General features: G+C 47.3%; 1 protein-coding gene across 1 annotated transcript in view; it reads right to left on the bottom strand.

The window, feature by feature from the left end:
- SOX7 (SRY-box transcription factor 7) overlaps positions 1 to 519 on the bottom strand; it is a 5,256-nt gene extending 4,737 nt beyond the window's left edge. The window contains exon 1 of the mRNA XM_007466140.1: positions 209 to 519. Within this exon, the coding sequence (XP_007466202.1) occupies positions 209 to 446 (238 nt within the window). The 5' untranslated portion in view covers positions 447 to 519. The remainder of the gene's footprint in view (positions 1 to 208) is intronic.
- Positions 520 to 19,322: the final 18,803 nt, after the last annotated feature.

Here is a 19,322-nt window from a genome sequence, read left to right as displayed (position 1 = left end):
CCCCGAGGGCCGCGCGGGTTCTCTTTGGGCTTTGTCCGGGCACCCCTGCTCGGAATCCCCGTCCCCGAGCGCACACCCACGCTCGCCCCGATGCCCAACCTCGCGGGCACGGCGCGCGCCCCACGCCGGGTCTGGCCCACCCCGCCCGGCCTCCAGCCGCCAGCCCCCCGCCCGCCAACCTCCGGCCGCGCCCCGCCCGCTCACTCACCCAGCATCTTGCTGAGCTCCGCGTTGTGCAGGTCCGGGTTCTGCACCGCCAGACGTTTCCTCTCGTCCTTGGCCCACACCATGAAGGCGTTCATGGGCCGCCGGATACGGCTCTCCGAGCCCTTGTCCCCTGGCGGGCGGGGGGCGGCCGGCGGCGACAGCCCGTCCGACAGCTCGGCTTCCAGGGCCGGGCACTCGAGCCCCTCGGGCCACGGGTAAGCTCCCAGCAGCGACGCCATGGCCGCGCGGGGGTCGCCTCGCTTCGCGTCGACGGGCCGGCGCTGACCTGGCCCTCGCACCGGTCGGGGCGTCCAGCTTGGCCGGCAGCCGCGGCCCGGCCCCTTATTTATCAGCTTCGGGCGGCCGCGTCCTCCAATGACTCTCGAAGGCGGCGCGGCCACTCCCTCCTTCTCGACGCGGGCCCCCTCCCTGCGTCCCGGGCCGCCGCGTCCCGGCTCCGACCTGCAGGGAGGGGAGGTCCCTCTGTGGAATCCAAGCGCTCTGATGCCCACGGCTCCCCCCCCCGCCCCCGGCCCGCCCCTCCTCCTCCCAGGTCCCTCCCGGGGATCCGCGCCCCGCCGCCCCGGGACCGCCGCTCTGCCCGCCCGCTCCCCTCTCAGGTGCCGCTGGCCGGGAGGCGGGCGCCGCCCGCGGTCATCGGGCGCGGGTGCGGGAGCCGGACTCCAGCCCCCTGTCCCGACTGGCCGCGGCCTCCCTGGGCCAGGCTCCGCCAGCTTCTCCCGCGTGTGGAAGCCTACGGAGAATAGAAGTCAAACAGGTTTCGCTGGGGGTGGCCGGGCACGAGTGACTTTGCCCGTGAATCCCGGCCTGTGACAGAACACACCTACTGCTTTTCTAAAATGACCTAAGGGGCGACAACCTCGCCCTCAGCCAACTTGGGCGGCCAGAGAAGCTGGCAAGGGCTGGATCCCGCGTCGGGTTCGCCGCGATGCCCACCCGAGGGCCCCCTCGACGGCCCGCGGCTCCCTGGCTCTCGGAGAGCACATCGGCGTCCTCAGTTCTCCCTTATTCACCCTGGTGAAATCTGGTCTGATTTCTCTCTTCTCACACCTCTACCCCCATCCCGCCCTGGTCTCCGGTGTCCCGGCTTCCCGCTCCCTCGCCTCTAGCCCTTCCCTCGAGGAATTCCCGTCTCGTATTTTCTCTCTTCTCCTCTGAGCAGAGTCATCCCGGCCCTCCCGTCCCGCGTGCTTTAGGCTTTGGCACGACCCGGGAGCTCCCGGGTTCCCCTCCCCCTGACACCCCAGAGTAGACGGGGCTGCGGGCTCTGGGCCTGCGCTCAACTCCAAGGGCTGCGGTCTGGGAGCTCAGGGCCATCCCTCGCGGACGCGAACCCCCTGCTCAGAGGCCAGCTCCACGTCCCGCTGCTCCGTGTGAGTAGGGCTCTTCCCCTGGCTCTCACTTCAGTGCGGGCACACAGGAGTCACTCAGGAAATGCAGAATAAGTGAATGAAGAAATGAGTGCGAAGACACGGCTTAGACACATCCTACTGTATAAACAGGGCAGTCATAAGGCTTGACGAGATCCTGGAATCCCACCCACAAATATTTACTGAGCGGCCCCCCTCCACCCCGTGCAGGGCTCCACAGAGGCGACCCTGAAAGGAGGTGGCACTGGGAGAGGACCGAGGGGTCTGCAGGCAGGACCTGTCTTCAGTGGTGGGTCACTCCATGCGTGACTCAGGCCTCCTGTCCCAGTGCTAGAAGGAAGAGGATAAAGGCTGACGTCACAGCGCTGTGTGTGAAAGCTCAGACTCTACACACACATGATGGTTGATGCTAATATAACCGTTCACGTGCATCCCGTAACTTCTAACCCTGGATTTCAGGGTCCCCCGTTCAGTGACTGAGTTCACACGTGCCTCGTGTGCAACATGCCCTCCCGGACCGGGCCCCACGGCTAAGACCGGGCAAGTGGGTGGAGAAGTGCAACTTCTCCGTGTTTAAGTCCCACTTTCAACCTCCAGAGCCCCGGACTTCACAGAGAATAGACTGAGTAGTTCCCCTCTCCCTTACAGCCAGGACCTAGAAGCAGCACCCTAGGCCTGGGCCCTCCACCCGCCGCTCTCGCGGGCCGAGGGTGACCAGCGAGGGGCGCGGGGCGCGGCGCAGCGCTGGCTGGAAAGTGGGTGTCGGGAGCCGGGAAAGCATCTTGGAACCCGACGTGGGGCGGGCGGGGCTGGCTGGCACCGGGGATCCGGCGGGAAGTGGGTGATTTGCGGAGAGAATGTGTCCGCGGTCTAGGCTGACTTCCCTACTTTGGGAAGCCTAGGCCGTTTCCCGTGTTGAACCCCTCTGCCAAAAATTCCTTAAGAAAAATCCCCAGACCAGAATGCTCCGGGAACCGCGGGGAACTGGGGCCGCGCCCGGCCGGGGGTGCAGCTCGTTGTTGGGGGAGAGAAGGGATCCCAGCAGGGGTATTTGAGCGGCAGCCCAGGGCCCCTGGAAGGAACCGACTGCTACCCTTTCTAACCTCACCGTCGCTCCAGGGCGGGACGATGCTCCGCAGCGTCAGAGGCCTCTGGGGACAGCGCCCCCTTGCCGGCCGTGGGCGTCCCCTTCCCGACTCGCAGCCCCTGGCGCCCTCCGTGAGCGGTTCCGGAACAGAGCGTGCGCGCTGTGGGGCCGCCCCCAGGCGCCAGGTTAGGAAGCTGCGCGGGCGCCGGGGAGCGCAGAGCGGTCCAGTTGGATTCCAGAGCCCGACAGCAAAGATGGAGAAAACAGCGGGGGCGGGGACAAAGAAAATACGTGTTGTGATTGTTGTCTCCAATAATAATGTCTTGCATTTCGTCCGGAGAGCGCGCGCGAGCCTGGGTTGTGCAGGACCTGGGTGTTAAACTCCACATCGCCAGCACGGGCTTCGCCCCGAGCATGTGAGCTGTGTGCACAAGGGAACCGGGCTCTCTCTCTCGCTCCATTCCTTTATTTCTTCACTCACTTGCATTGATTCACCTGGGCAACTTTATGCAAGCGCGCCCTGGTGCGGGCGGCGCTCAGGGATGCTGGGTCACTGCGACCTTCATTCAGTCCGCCGAGCTCCGCATAGACCTCAAGTGTCCCCAAAGCCCGGGGCTCGGAGGCCTGAGCGAGAGGGTCAGTGCTGGCGTCCTCCGAGGCATCCCCAACACCTGCCTGGCCAGCGCTGGGCCCCGGACCGCGGCCAGTTGCTGGCAGAGGCTCATCAATGGAGACTCTGCGCGGTGAATTAGAGAGCAACCGTGCCGAGAAGGGTCGAAACGTACGGGGCTGCGGTGCCCAGTCCTGCGGGTGCTTGGACCCGCAGCGGGATGGGATGGGGATTCCCGCAGACATGGAGAGTAGAGCGGCGGGTCCGCGTGTGACGATTCGGGGGCACAGTGGGCCTGCCTGCCCACAGACTGAATCTTACTCTTGCGGTGTGTATCGTGTGAACGTTGCTCTCTTTCTCAAATGACTCTTTTCTTTCCTTTGCTTTTTCCCTTTCCTCCTTCTGTACTTCTCTGCTCCCCTCCTTCCCTGCCTCCCCACTTCCCTTTCTAATCTCCCCCCTCTCTCCTCCCTTCCCCCATGTCTCCCCTCCCTCCCACCTGCATTTAGGTCTGTAGTTCACTGAACAGGGTTTACAGGAACACAGGACTTGAAGGCAGAAACCGGTTGCTTCAAGTTTCTAGCAGTGTGATGATCATTCATTCAGCTGATCTCAGCCTCGGTTTCTTCACCAGTAAAATGGGGATAATACAGGATTACTGATGTGGTGTTTGTGAAGGAACCTCGTACACTTAAATAACTGTGAAATATAGTAAAGTAATGAATGGATGGAATTCTAAATATAAAATTAATAGGGTCGAGCCCACAAAACTTTCCCCGTGAGGAGCTTTCCTTATTCTATTCTAAACTGAAGACTTTTGGTGATTTTAGGGGAAGGACAAAGAAGGGAGTAGGGCACACATTCCTGCCTCGACCCGATTCCAGCCCTGGCCCCTGGCACTGGAGCCCAGCGCAAGACCAAGTGCTGGCAGCTGTGCCAGGCTGGAGGTGCCGGGGCTCCCAGCCCTCCTCTCTGCAACGGTTTTGTGCACATGGTCTGCTGGTGCTTTTTGTCCCTCACATCTGGCTGGTGGCTGAAATCACCATCACCGCGATCATCTTTGCTCACACTGATTTATCGGTACTGACAGTCTTTGCAAAGGTCATTCCCAGCTCATCCTTGCCTCTGTACAACCCTGTGTGGATCGCGCGGCCCAGGCTGTAGTAGTAAGCCAATTCCCAGATGAGGCAGGTGGCACAGCAGAGACCTGTATACACATCTCTCGTCCTCAGGTCTCTGCTTCCCCATTCCGGGGCTACCCCAGGTCAGCTTCTGGCTCAAAGCAGAGCCCCACGCCAGAGAGAAGGGCTTCTAACCAGCTGCTGCGTCTCCCCCTGCTTGTGTGCCCTTCCAGACCCATCACTCAAGTCCCACTGGACCTTTCCTCATCCAAAGGGCACTGGAAGTTCAAGGTAAGGTGAAAAGCAAATGGGTAAACCCTGCTGGCCACGGGTAAGGTGCATGCTGGAGAGCCAGGAGACCTCATCCAGGCCTGCTGACTGCCCTCTCCTCTCCCCTCCATGCACCCCACCCGGCCCCGCGCCTGGCTTCCCTCCAAGAAGCGGAGTTCCTCTCTTTCAAGCAACAGAAATCTCTTCATAGTCATTTAGGAGAAATTCGTCAAGGTCTCAGATTCAGAATAATTCGGGGGGATTAAACCACACAGCAGAGATTTAAGATATGTCTGAGGGCTTACCTGAGTGGACACAAGGACACCTGGACAGAGTTTCACAGTGTCTTAGGTTTAACAGCTTTTCTACAGGGGACTAGGGGGAAAGGAATAGGATTTTCAGATGACATTGCTTCTGAGCATGGGTAGTGTAGACCCCCTGGCAACATCAAAACTCTTTTGTAAGAGGGACTTCATAGTAACAAAACTCTGGGGTAGAGAAACCCAAGTTCCCCAGATCAGACTTTCTGGTTACCATAGAATGCCCCCTCTACATGTGTGTGCTCGTCTCTGATCAGTCATGTCTCCCACCGAATGGTAGATGGATCCTGACTTAGAGCCAGAAGACGTAAGTCCAGTCCCATCTGCCACTACTGGCTGAGCACATCTGAGCAAGTCGCTTAGCCAGTGCACAGGGTAGAGAGCCTCGGAGGCCCAGTGAACCAATGATGGGCTTGCCTCTGCTGTGTGCACACCGAGGACAGCACCGACGTAAGCTCTGCTCATCCTGGGATTTGTGTTTGCTTCCTCCTAGCCCTGAGGGCCAGGAGAGTTCCGAGCCAAGAACAAACCTTTGCTACATTAATTTTCTCCCGCTCCACTCTGAACAATGATCAGATTTCCTTCTGTAAGGGAGCACGTGTGCAGGATTACTGCCCTGAAACGATCTTTACTTAATTGGTCAGAAGTTAAATTCTGACAAATTTAAATGGAAAAACCAACAGATGACAAGAAAAACTAAGAGTTGGTTTAAGGACGCATGCTCGATCTCTTTAATGCTATTGCCTCTTCTTTCCAGATGCCTACGAGGAAGAAGAGAAATTGACTAGAAACCGCCTGTAAATAATACGAAATGGAAAGTAAGTCTTTTCTCAGCCGAGGTGCACACACGTCAGGATAGTGAGTGACCTGAGGCAGGACTGATAGCGATCTCATCACGAAGCACTCTGTCATCAGCCAACAATTCTGCTGTGAGAAACCAAGGATACTTGTTTGGCTTATGAGACTGCTTTAATGGGCAGATTTCAAGCTACCGTTATCTTACGTTTTGTCTTTTTTAATCAGATGTTCATTGCAGTACAGTGTGCCCACAGACAAGTGCACAGACGTGCGTGATGGTGGAGATTTCACAGGTGACCACACCTGCATAAGCAGTGCACGCAGCACAAAACAGAATGCTGCCAGCCCTACTGAGCTAAGGCTCCCACTACCACTAACTTTTAAGTTCCTTTAGGGCAGGGACTGGGTGTCACTCTGTCTTAAAATGTAGTACATGAAGAGAAAAGCTGAGGTATGGTAAGGCCAATAGACAAGGAGTCAATTGCCATTGAAAGGCTAGTTACTCAGCTGCCAAGCAGGGCACACCACACCATGGGGGCCACGTGGGGAAGCACTGGGGGCGGGGACACTGGACAAGAGATTTCATTACGGGTTCCTCGGGAAGGAACGAGTGAGGGAGGCAAATCAGGCTTAGGACTGGCTAGGCTGAATAATTTGGGTGGTCTCTGGGGTATAGGGGCTGTTCCTGGTTGTCTGGTAACTGGCCTTGGGGTGATTAGGGCAGGAGGATAGTGGCCCAGAGTGCAAGTGCTCCTTAAAGGGGGTCTTTAGGGTGGGGGTTCATACCTGAGAAGTGCACTAGTCAGCACGGTGCTTCCTGCTCTGGGAAGCAGCTGGCCCTGGGAGGCGCGGCCCCTCCACAGTCAGCAGGGCCCCAGGTGTCAAAGCATCAGCACACAGACAATAAGAGGCGTGGGTAACACACACTCAGCTTTGACACCCTGGAACCTAAAATAATGTGTGGCATGCAATGGGCACTCAATAAAAGAGCAAAGATGGAGGGGAAAGAGAAGGGAGGGAGTGAGGGAGGACAGAAGGGGACGGCGCACAGTGGGCTGGCTAGTTGGGCAACACGAGGGCTGACTTCAATAGCCTCGCTCCCCACGAGTGTCAAAGGGAGTTGCCCACAGCAGCTCATGTGGGGACCCCATTCAAGAGCTCCTGGATTTATATTCAGGAAGTTGGGATGTCTCAGCAGTGTTAGATGTCCCTTTATGAAGCCTTCACTGGGAAACACGCCCCTCATTCAACATCACTTAGACTACCTGTTTAAATTGGTCCTTGAACCATTCACCCTGCATTTCTGCTGGTATCTGACAGGGACCAGGGAAGAGACGTGCTCTAGTTACCTATGGCTGTGTGACAGACCACCTCAAACGCAGCAGTGCAAGCAACCACTGTTACTATGTTCAGTGACTCTATGGGCAGGAATTTGACAGTGTACAGCAAGGGTGTCTGCTTCATGATGTCTGAGGTGTCAGCTGGAAAGACATGAATGGCTCAGAGTAACTTGAATGGCCAGAAGCTGGAACCATGTGGAAGCCTCTTCACCCATATGTCTGACACCGAGGCTGGGAGGACTCAAAGGCTGGGCTAAGCTGGGACTATTAGCCGGAGTGTCTATCCATGGCTTTTCCATATTATTTTGTCTTCCTCTTAGCATGGCGACCTTAGAGGAGGTTTATTTCTTACGTGTCAGCTCAGCTCCAAGAATGAGTGTTCCCCAAACAAAGCAAAAGCTTCATGGTATTTTATGACTTAGGCTCAGAGATCACATGGCATCACCTCTACTCTGTCGTCACCAATACTCTATTGGTCAAAGCAGTCGGAAGCCTGGCCAGATTTAAGGGGAAAGAACATAGATCCCCAATTCTCAATATGGGGAGTACCAAAGAATTGTGGCCATGTCTTCAAACTACCATGATGTGTGCGTATGTGTGAGACGGTGGTGGTGAGAAGATCAGAGGTTTAAAACTGATAAGAAACTAAGTAACTCATAACAATACTCCTTCCCTCCCCAAGGCCAATGTCAAGGCAAAGAAGTGTGTCACCTTGTTCTTCACGCCTTCCTCCCACATACGTTACACAATGCCCTTCCTTCAAAAGGTTTTTCAAAGCTCCCCCAAAGAAAATAGTAGAGGTAGGGTAATAGTCATTTCATTCTTACCCTATTTTTGTAGATGAGGAACTAAGGCCCACAGAAGTGAAATGACAGCGAGTGAGTGGCAAAACAGTACTCATTCCAAGGCTCTCTCAAGGACACCCATTCATCGCTTAATTCTCCACAAGATGTAGGGCTTGAATGAAATGAGGCTGGACCCAAACAAACAACAGCACTTAAGAAAGTCACCTTTTAAATTATAGAAACTTCCACTTCCGCCCATGATGGAGAAACAGGGATCAGATTTCTCTTCCTACCTTAAACCAACACAAAACTAGATAAAATATATGAAACAAAAGTTTTCAGACACTGTACGCAATGTAGAACAATAATCCTGGAAAAGAGAGACAGACAAGGTGAACCCAATAAGTTCCCCCGCTCCCTGTCTGGACAGAGTTTCCAGGTCACAGCACAGGGAAGAGAAACTGAAACAGAGACTAGTGGCCTTGCTGTGTTGAGGAGACAGTGTTCTGAATTCAGGGAGGACAAAGCAAAGAAGAGGGGCCTGCAGAGAGGGAGAGCCTCAGATATTTGCAGAAGGGTCTCCTTGAATCTTTGGCTGAGCACTCATATGCACACGTGTGAAAAAAAAAAAAAAACCAAGACTGTGGAAAAAACACTGGAAAAAAAGTTTTTGAAAGAGTTTCTTTCAAAGAAGGAGTTTCTGTTACTATCAGCCAGGGTGGAAAAATGTCCTAATACATGGTGCATCAGGTAGTGTCCTCAGAAGAGTATTGGCTTTCGGGGGGAAAAAAATCACAGAAAAATACAATCCATAACCAGGATGAAAAAAACAGTCAATAGGAATAGAACCAGAAATGATAATGGAACTAGCAGATAAGGATGTTAAAAGAGCTGTTTTAAATACACTCCATATGTTCAAGAAGGTAGAGAAAAACAAGAACATGATGGGGAAAGGATGAAAAGATCTTAAAAAGACCAAAATCAAAATTTTAAAGATGAAACGTACGATATTTGGAATGTAAAATACACTAGCTAAGATTAACATCAGACTAGACATTACGGAAGAAAATGTTAGTGAACATGAGACAAATACTCACAATGAAAAGCAGAGAGAAAAAAGACAGAAAATAGAGAAGCAACAACTGTGAGACAGTATCAAGTGGCCTGTCATAAAAGTAATTGAAGTTCCAGAAGAAATGGAGGGATCAGAATATACATTTGAACCTATAATGGCTGAAAATTTCCCAAAGTTAATGGAAACTATAAACCCACTGATTCAAAAATCTCAACCATCTCTAACCAGACAAAACATAAGAAAACCACATAAAGGCACATGATAATCAAATTTCTGAAAATCTAAAAATCAACCAGAGGAAAATGGACACATTACATACAGAGGGACGAAGATAAGAATTACAGTAGACTTTGTGCTTGAAACCATGCAATCCAGAATAACATTTTTAAAAACACTGGAAGAAAAAGTTTAAAACTCTGAACCTAGAATTCTGTACCCAGCCAGAATATCTTTTAAAATGAAGGTAAAATAAAACGTTTTCAGACATGCAGAAGCTTAGTGAGGTCATTATCCGTAGACTAGCACTATGAAAAATGCTGAAGGAAGTCCTATCACAAAGGAAAGTGAAACCAAATGGAAATTTGGATCCACATAAAGAAATGGTAACACACGGGTAAATAGAAAAGACTTTTTTTTCCTCTATTTTTAAAAACCTCTTTGAAAGATAATTGTTTCCAAAAAAAAAAAAAAAAAAAAAAAAAACCAATATATTATGGAATTTATAACATATGTAGAAGTAAAATGTTATGATAAAATAGCACAAAGACCATGAGGAGGGAAATGAAAACATACTTGTAAGGTTCTTGTTCCATGCGTGAAGTGGTATTACATTATCTAATGGTAGACTTTGATCAATTAAAGGTAAATATTGTAAACCCTGGAGCAACCAATTTTTAAAAAATGAATTAATAGACTATTAATGTAGATAGTACTGTATCATAAAAAATCAATTAATCCAATTTATACAAGACAGGAAAAGAGGAAAAAAGAAACAAAAACCAGATGGGACAAATAGAAAACAAAGAGTAAGATGTTAGATTAAAACCCAGCCATGTCAATGATCACATTAAGCATCTGTGGTCTAAATACTCCACTTAAAAGGCAGAGATTGTCAGATTGGATTTAAAAAGCAAGACTCAACTATATGGTGACTTTAAGAAATCCACTTTAAACACAAAGACACAGATAAATTCAAAGTAAAAGAATGGGAATGCTGGTTTCCAGTTTGTCATGGAAGGGGTTTAGAAGTTGTCAGTCACATTCTAACAACAAGCAAAGAGATGAACAAACTGAAAATCAACAAGTCTTCTTAGATCCATCAGAGAATTAGGCCTCAGGATGTGAGATAATAGAAAATATATATTGGTCTCTGCCTCTGGTTCCTGGCACAGAGTTCCTCAAGCCCTTGTAAATTCCTAAGTGATAAGAGCACTAGGGGCATCTTTTGTTCTATTGAGGTGACTCTGGGTGGGCATCGGGATGGGGGCTGGTCACCAGAAAGACTAAACCACAATTAGAAGCTTGGAATTTTCAGCCCCACCCTCCATCCTCTAGAGAAGGGAAAAGGGCTGAAAATAGAGTTATTAATTGTTCATGCCTACATGAGGAAGCCTCCATAAAATCCCCAAAGCACAGTGTTCATGTGGGTGAACACATCCACACCAGGAGGGGGATGCACTCCAGCTTCATGTGGACAAAAGTTCCTGCGCTGGGGACCCTCCCAGACCTCACCTATGTATCTCTCCATCTGGCTATTCATATGCATCCTTTATCATATGCTTTAATAACCTGGTAAACATAAGTAAGAGTTTCCCTGAGTTCTGTGAACACTCTAGCAATTTAATCAAACCCAAGGAGAGGGTTGTTGGAAACTCTGATCTGTAATTTGTTGGTCGGAAGCACAGGTGATAACCTGGGCTTGCAACTGCTGTCTGAAGTGCCTGTGTCTCATGGGGGGCAGTCTTGTTATATTATACTAAAGGGCACAAACACAGTTTGAAAAGAAAGAGCAAGCATCAGAACCAAATTCAGATATGACAGGGATGTTGAAATTATCAGACTGGGGATTTAAAATAACTATGATTGGGACTTCCCTGGCGGTCCAGTGGTTAGGACTCTGCGCTTCCACTGCAGGGGGGCATGGGTTGGATCCCTGGCTGGGGAACGAATGTCCCCGCAGGCCACGTGGCGATGCAAAAAAAAAAAAAAAAAAAAAAAAATCTATGATTAATATGCTAAGGGCTCTAGGGGAAAAACTAGACAACATGCAAGAACAGACGGGTAATGTAAAAAGAGAGATGGGAATTCTAAGAAAGTATAAAAAAGAAATGCTCAAAATCAAAAGCACTGTCACAGAAGTGAATGCCTTTATGGGTTCATTGGTAGACTGCACACAGCAAAGAGCCAGTGAGTCTGAGGATATGTCAGTAGAAACGTCTCAAACTGAAAAGCAAAGAGAAAAAGGATAAAAAAATTGAAACAGTATATTCAAGAATGGTGGGACAACTACAAAAGGTGTAGCATATATGTAATGGAAATTATGCATGTTCCCATGTACCAGAAGGAGAAGACAGAAAAGAACAGAAGAAATATTTAAAGCATTAATAATAATCCCCAAACCACATTTTCAGGAAATTCAGAGAACACCAGATAGGAAAATGCCAAAAAAACTACACCTAGGCACATCATATTCAAACTGCAGAAAATCAGACAAAGAAAAAATCCTGACAGAAGCCAGAGGAAAAATTGTCCTACCAGTAGAGCAGCAAGAATAAGAATTACACGGGGCTTCTCTTCAGAAATTATCCAAACGAGGAGAGACTGGAACGAACAGTCTGATTGCTGCACATCCTTGCAACACTTGTTAACTTTATGGTTGTTGCTACTGTTGGTGGTGGTGGTTTGTTTTTCCTTTCTTTTTTATAACAGCCATCCTAGTAGGTGTGAAATGGTATCTTGCGTATAATTTGAATTTCCCTAATGACTAGTGATGTGGAGCATCTTTTCCTGTGCTTATTGGCCATTTGTATATCTTCCTTGGAGAAATGTCTATTCAAGTCCTTTGAGCATTTGTTAATAGAGTTGTGTTTTGCTATTGAGTTGTAATTCTTTATATATTCTGGATATCAATCTTTTATTAGCTATATGATTTGCAAATACTTTCTCCCATTCTGTGGGTTGCATTTCACTCTGTTTATAATGTTCCTTGCCACGCGAAAATTTTTAATTCTGATGAAGTGCAACTTAATCTATTTTCTCCTTTGTTGCCTGTGCTTATGACGTCAATCCAAGAAATCATTGTCAAATCCAGTGTCAGATCCAATTTTGCCCCTGTGTTTCCTTCTGAGAGTTTTATAGTTTTAGCCACTACATTTAGGTCTTTGATCCCTTTTGTTAATTTTTCTATATGGTATAAGGCAATGGTCCGACTTTATTGTTTTGCATGTGGACATCCAGTTTTTCCAGCACCATTTGTTGAAAAGACTGTCCTTTCCCCATTTAATGGGTCTTGGCACCCTTGTTGAAAATCATTTGCCCATATACCTGAAGTCTTATTTCCAGGCTCTATATTTCTTCCATTGGTTTATATGCCTGTCTTTATGCCAATACCATGCAATTTTGGTTACCATAACTTGGTAGCAAGTTTTGAAATCAGGAAATGTGAGACTTTCAAATTTGTTCTTTTCAGGATTGTTTTGACTATTTGAAGTCCCTTAAGGTTCCATATGAATTTTAGGATGTATCTTTCTATTTCTGCAAAAATCTCTCATTGCAATGATGACCAAGATTTCATTGAATCTGTAGATCGTTTGGGGTAGTTATTAACATCTTAACAATATTGGAGTCTTCCAATTCATAAACATAGGCTGTCTGTCCAGTGATTTGTCTTCTTTAATTTCTTTCAGCAACATTTTGTAGTTTTCAGTGTACAAGTTTTAGCCTGCTGGGTTAAGTTTATTCCTATTTTATTCTTTTTGATGCTATTTTAAATGAGAATTTTCCCTTAATTTCCTCTTGGATTGTTCATTGTTCGTGTATAGAAATGCAACTGACTTTTGTGTGTTGATTTTTCAACTTTGTTGAATTTATTAGTTCTAACAGCTTTTCTTTTTTTTTGGTATGTGTGTAATCTTATGGTTTTCTGTATATAAGATAATATCATCTGTGAACAGAGGTAGTTTTACTTCTTCCTTTGGAATTTGGATAGCTTTTATTAATTTTTTTTTTTCTAAAATTCTCTGGCTATAACTTCCAGTCTTATGTTGAATAGAAATGGTGAGAGTGGGCATCACTGAATTGTTCCTGATCTTGGAGGAAAAGCTTTCAGTCTTTCTCCACTGAGTATCATGTTGGCTATGGGTTTTTCATATGTGGCCTTTAGTATGCTGAAATAGTTTCTTTCTAGTATACATTTCCATCTTTTCACTTTCAACCTATGATCCTTAGATCTAAAAAATCTAGTGTCTCTTATAGTTGGACACTATTTTTTTTTTTTTTTTTTTGGTCCATTCTATGTCTTTTGATTGAGAAGTTTAACCCATTTACCTTTCAACTAGTTACTGATATAAGAACACTTTTGCCATTTATTTTCTGGATGCTTATAGCTTTTTTGTCCATTTCCTCCATTACTGCTTTCCTTTGTGTTCAGCTGACTTTTTGTAGTGACACATTTTTATTCTCTTCTCATTTTCTTTTTGTATATTCTATAGATGTTTTCTTTGTGGTTATCATGGGAATTAGATACACCATCCTAAAGTCATGACAATCTACCTTCAATTGATACCAACTTAATTTCAACCACATACAAAACCTCTATTCCTTTGCAGCTCCACTCCCCTCACTCTGTTACTGATGTCACAACTTACATCACTATATATTGAATATCCATTAACAGAGATGTATATTAATTAATTTGTCTTAAAAGACTGTAGAAAACAAAAATTGGAGCTACAAACCAAAATTACTATACTATTTTTTCTATTTGTCTAAGTATTTACCTTTACTAGAAGACCACTTATTTTCATATGAGAGTATAGACATATTCTCTAGTGTCCTTGTATTGCAACTTGAAGGTTTTGTCCCCCAGCATTTAAAATACATCATCTTATTGCTTTCTGGCCTGCAAGTTTTCTGCTGAGAAATCTACTGATAGTCTTATTGGGGATCATTTGTGATGATCAATGTGATGTCATTTTTCTCTCGCTGCTTTCAAGATTCTCTACCTTTGGCTTTCAACACTTTGATGATAATGTGTCTTGGTGTGAGTCTCTTGGGTTTATCCCACTTGGAGTTTGTTAAGCTTATTGAATTTATATCTGTATATTTCCCTAAGTTTGACATGTTTTCAGCAATTATTTCTTCAAATATTCTCTGTGCCCCTTTTCTTTCTTCTCCTTCTGGAACTCCCATAATTCTTATACTGGTCTGCTTGCTCTGTCCCACGAGTCTCTTAGGCTCTGCTCATTTTTCTTCCTTCTTTTTTTTTTTCTTTTTTCCTTCTCAGACTTGATAATTTCAAATGTCCAGCCTTCAAGTTCACTGATTTTCTTCCGCCTATTTGTTTTTTTTTAATTTAAAAGAATTATTTATTTTATTTATTTATTTTTGGCTGTGCTGGGTCTTCGTTGCGGCGTGTGGGCTTTCTCTAGTTGCGGCGAGCGGGGGCTACTCTTCGTTGAGGTGCACAGGCTTCTCATTGCTCTTGCTGTGGAGCATGGGCGCTCGGTGCGTGGGCCTCAGTAGTTGTGGCACGTGGGTTCAGTAGTCGTGGCTCGCAGGCTCTAGAGCTCAGGCTCAGTTGTTGTGGCGCACGGGCTTAGTTGCTCCATGGCATGTGGGATCTTCCGGACCAAGGCTCAAACCCGTGTCCCCTGCATTGGTAGGCGGATCCTTAATCACTGCGCCACCAGGGAAGCCCTCTTTTGCCTATTTGAATGTGCTGTTGAATCCCTCTTGTGAAAATTTCATTATTGTATTTTTCATCCTGGAATTTTCTGTTTTGCTCATTTTTATATCGTTGCCTTGTTCATATGTAGTTTTCCTAATTTCCTTTAGTTCTTTGAGCATATGTAAGACAGTTGTTGTAACGTATTTGTCCGTATGCTTATCGCTTTTTGTCTCTCATGTCCACTGTGTGTGTTTCTTCAGAGATTGTTTCTGGAGATTTATTTTGTTCCTTTGAATGGGCCATGTTTCCCTATTTCTTTGCATGCCTTGTGATCTTTTATTGAAAACCAGGCACAGCCACTCTACCAGTCTTTGCAGACTGGCATGGGAGACGTTTACTAATTAGCAGGTCCCTGAGCCTGGAGATCAGCACAAGGTGAAGGCTTAAGAGCTTCTAAGGTCTTTTCTGGGAATATATCCTGTCTGGGCCTGTGTGTATATGCTCTCAACCACCCCTGCCCCCGCCCACCCCTTTCCCCTGGCTGCTTCTAAATGTATTTATTTCCCAGACCTAATGAAACTTAAAAGCTTTTGCACAGCAAAGGAAACTATAAACAAGACGAGAAGACAACCCTCAGAATGGGAGAAAATATTTGCAAATGAAGCAACTGACAAAGGATTAATCTCCAAAATATATAAACAGCTCATGCAGCTCAATGTTAAAAAAACAAACAACCCAATCAAGAAATGGGCAGAAGACCTAAATAGACATTTCTCCAAAGAAGACATACAGATGGCCAAGAAGCACATGAAAGGATGCTCAACATCACTAATTATTAGGGACATGCAAATCAAAACTACAATGAGGTTTCACCTCACACCAGTTAGGGTGGGCATCATCAGAAAATCTACAAACAACAAATGCTGGAGAGGGTGTGGAGAAAAGGGAACCCTCTTGCACTGTTGGTGGGGATGTAAACTGATACAGCCACTATGGAGAACAGTATGGAGGTTCCTTAAAAAACTAAAAACAGAACTACCATATGACCCAGCAATCCCACTGCTGGGCATATACCCTGAGAAAACCATAATTCAAAAGGACACATGCACCCCTATGTTCACTGCAGCACTATTTACAATATCTAAGACATGGAAGCTACCGAAATGTCCGTCGACAGATGAACGGATAAAGAAGATGTGGTACATATATACAGTGGAATATTACTCAGTCTTAAAAGGGAACGAAATTGGGTCATTTGTAGAGATGTGGGTGGACCTAGAGACTGTCAGACAGAGTGAAGTAAGTCAGAAAGACAAAAACAAATACCGTATATTAACTCACATATGTGGAACCTAGAAAAATGGTACAGATGAACCTGTTTGCAGGGCAGAAATAGAGACACAGATGTAGAGAACAAACGTAGGGACACCAAGGGGGGAAAGCGGCGGGGGGTGGGGTGGTGGTGGGATGAATTGGGAGATTGGGATTGACATATACACACTAATATGTATAAAATAACTGATAAGAACCTGCTGTATAAAAAAATAAATTTTAATTAAAAAAATAATAAATGTATTTATTTCCCAAAGAGTCTCACTCCAGCTTTTTCTCAGGGTCTTAGATGTTCTGTGTATTCCTCTGCCCATAATCTTTTGCCCCCAGGCACCTGTGGACCTGTGGTTCCCCTGCAGTTTCACATGCCAAGGTGCCCACCAGTTCCTTCCATGGCTTCCAGACTAAGATCCAAACTTTGCTGCTATTCCCTGAGTTCTGAGTCAGGAAGAAAGATACCAGTCCCTTGGGCAGCCCACAGATAGGCTAGAATGTTAACAATTTCCACTGGACTCTTTCTGGTCCAAGGGACAGAAATGAAGATCGGGCCACTTCCTCCTGACTTCATGGTGGGGGTGGAACGAGGGCAAGTAAAAGCATCACAACATCTACCATTCTGAGTGAAGCTTTTTCTTGACCGAGTGTTCACTTGGTTTCTGCAGACCTCTGCTGGTTTCCAGAGCTTCTAAATGTTATTTTGGTTAGCATATAGTTGTTTATTTGATGTTTTTGTGGGAGAACTAGGGCCTGGATCTTCCTAGTCTGCCACCTTGCTGACGTCCCCAGTATTTAATTCTTCTGAGTGACTGAACATACTATTGTGTTTTTAATTTCTATTTCCAATAGTTCATTAAAGTATAAAAAATATAATTGTGTGTTGCCCTTGTACCCTGTGAGCTTGTTAAACTCACTTATCCGTTCAAGGAGATTTGGGGGGTAGATTCCTAGAGGTTTTCTATGTAGACAATCATTTTACAACTCAATATTGAGTAAAATGCAATGAAGGGGAAGGCGAAGAATTTGGACACTTTACAAAAGAAGGTATAAGAATGCCAATAAGCACATGAAAAGATGCTCAGCATTATTAGTTATCAGGGGACTGTGCAAATTAAAACCACAATGAGATAATCTTATACATCCATTAGAATGACTAAAATTTAAAAGATATGAGAATACTAAGTGTTCGTGAGGATGTGGGACACACGGAAGCCTCATAAACAGCTAGTGAGAATGTAACGTGGTAGCCTTTGGAAAACTGTTTGGCAGTTTCTAAGTTAAGCAAGCTATTATCATATGCCCTGGCCATTCCACTCCTAGGTATTTCTCTATGAGAAATTAGTGAAATCTCTAAAGTTCCTTCCGGTTCTAAAACTCCATGATCCATGAAGCAAAATTCAAAACACAAAATCCCAGCAAAGGGACTTCAAGGATATCACCCCTCTGATAAAGTCCTCTGGCACTAAGTAGCTCCTCTGACTTTGAACTGCCACACTCACGCCTTCATACACAGGGGTCCTGCTGCCCATGCACAGCAAATGAGCATTCCTCGGCCTGCAAAATCTTCTGACAACTTCCTTCTGCATTTGGATACATAAAACTGTGACTATCCAAAGGAATCATATGGCTTAGTTTTTCCAACTTTCGTGACACAGTTCACTGAACGATGAGCTTCCTGAGGGCTGGGACCGTGTCTTCGCCATTACCTGCATTCCTAGCCCCTGCTGCTTCAGGTCTGTGGGAAGACGAGGTGGGCACATGTGACAATACTCTGCCTCAGAGTAAGTACAACTCTCCCCTTACTGGTGAATCACCCTGCAGTGGCTAGGGAGGCACCTTCCATCCCCAAATGGACTAAAGCACACCTTGAGCAGAATAAATTCAACTATTCAAAACAAAAGTCAAACGTAGTATCCATAACCTTTCCAGGATCAAAAAAGGGTTAGGGCTGGGGAGACACCATTCCATCTGCTGCTTTATGAACTGGTGACCTTGGTCAAGGTACTTAGAAACTCTGAGCCTATTTCTTCATCTACAAACCAAGGAATGTAATACCGCAGCCCTTACAGGTTGAGGGTGAGGTGAGTAGGATCGCTGGTCTCAGGGATGAATGTTTGGAAGGATCCTCCGGTTTGGAAGCCCGAGTACGTTCGTCCCCCCTCTGCCGGCCAGCTAACATAGTTTGTTTATCTCAGATTGGCAGCGCCTCGCCCCATTACGGCAGGATTTTGTAATCCCTCCAGGCCAAATTGCAACAACTTGCTTGACTTGGGCCACCAAGGAGACCCAGGGAGGGCAGGGTCCCAGAGCCTGTCACCTGAGAAGTCTGAGTCAGTGTGACCACACCTGACCTGCCCCAGGGCCCAGCTCGCAGCTCACCTCCCAGTGGGGAGCCCTAAGCCCTCCTGGGACTCTGGTGTCTTCAGGACGGCCTGGCCACACCTTCCTATGCTGCACCACCAGCACAGAAGTGGTTCGGGAGCCCCGGTGACAGGGGGCGCTGGGAGGGCGGGGACGCCAGCGCCTTCCCGCGTCCGGGGTCTCCGCTTTGTATAGGCGGCACTTCCTCTCATTTCTCCTCTTGTGCTTGCAGGAGAGGAAATGCATCGAGGGCTTCTGCCAGGTGTTTCGCTGGGTCCTTTTTCCATTTAATCCTACCGCCGCCACTTGAGGAAGGGAGTCTTGAACATGGGGCCCTGGGAGGGGGTCATCCGAGATCCCAGTGGCAGGGTGACAGTCACACGGAAGGTCTACAGGCGGAGTGGGGAGGAATTCACGATTGAGCCCTCAGGCTGGGCGAGGAGGTCCCACACAGACGGGCTCTCGTGCTGAGAATCAGAAGCATCTCCAAGCGGGGCCGGGGCCACAGCCGCGCAGCCCTGGTTAGGCATCTTGGTCTTGGGATACACTTCAGGCCTTCGGTTCGTTTGCTCCTGCATTTAAGGGTCCTCCTGCACCTGCTGTGTGCAAGGCATTGTCCTGGGTGCTCTAGGGATACAAAGAGTAACTCCACCTCCAGAGGCCCTCGACCTGCACAGGGAAAATGATACACATCCCAAAGTTCTATTACAGGGTAGACTGAGTCAGAAAGCGCCATGAAAA

The sequence above is a fragment of the Lipotes vexillifer genome, unplaced genomic scaffold, assembly GCF_000442215.2.
Source record: "Lipotes vexillifer unplaced genomic scaffold, Lipotes_vexillifer_v1.1 scaffold308, whole genome shotgun sequence".
Classification (NCBI taxonomy): Eukaryota; Metazoa; Chordata; class Mammalia; order Artiodactyla; family Lipotidae; genus Lipotes; species Lipotes vexillifer.
Note: the sequence above shows the minus strand (reverse complement) of the source record. Positions and strands in the feature narration are given on the sequence as shown.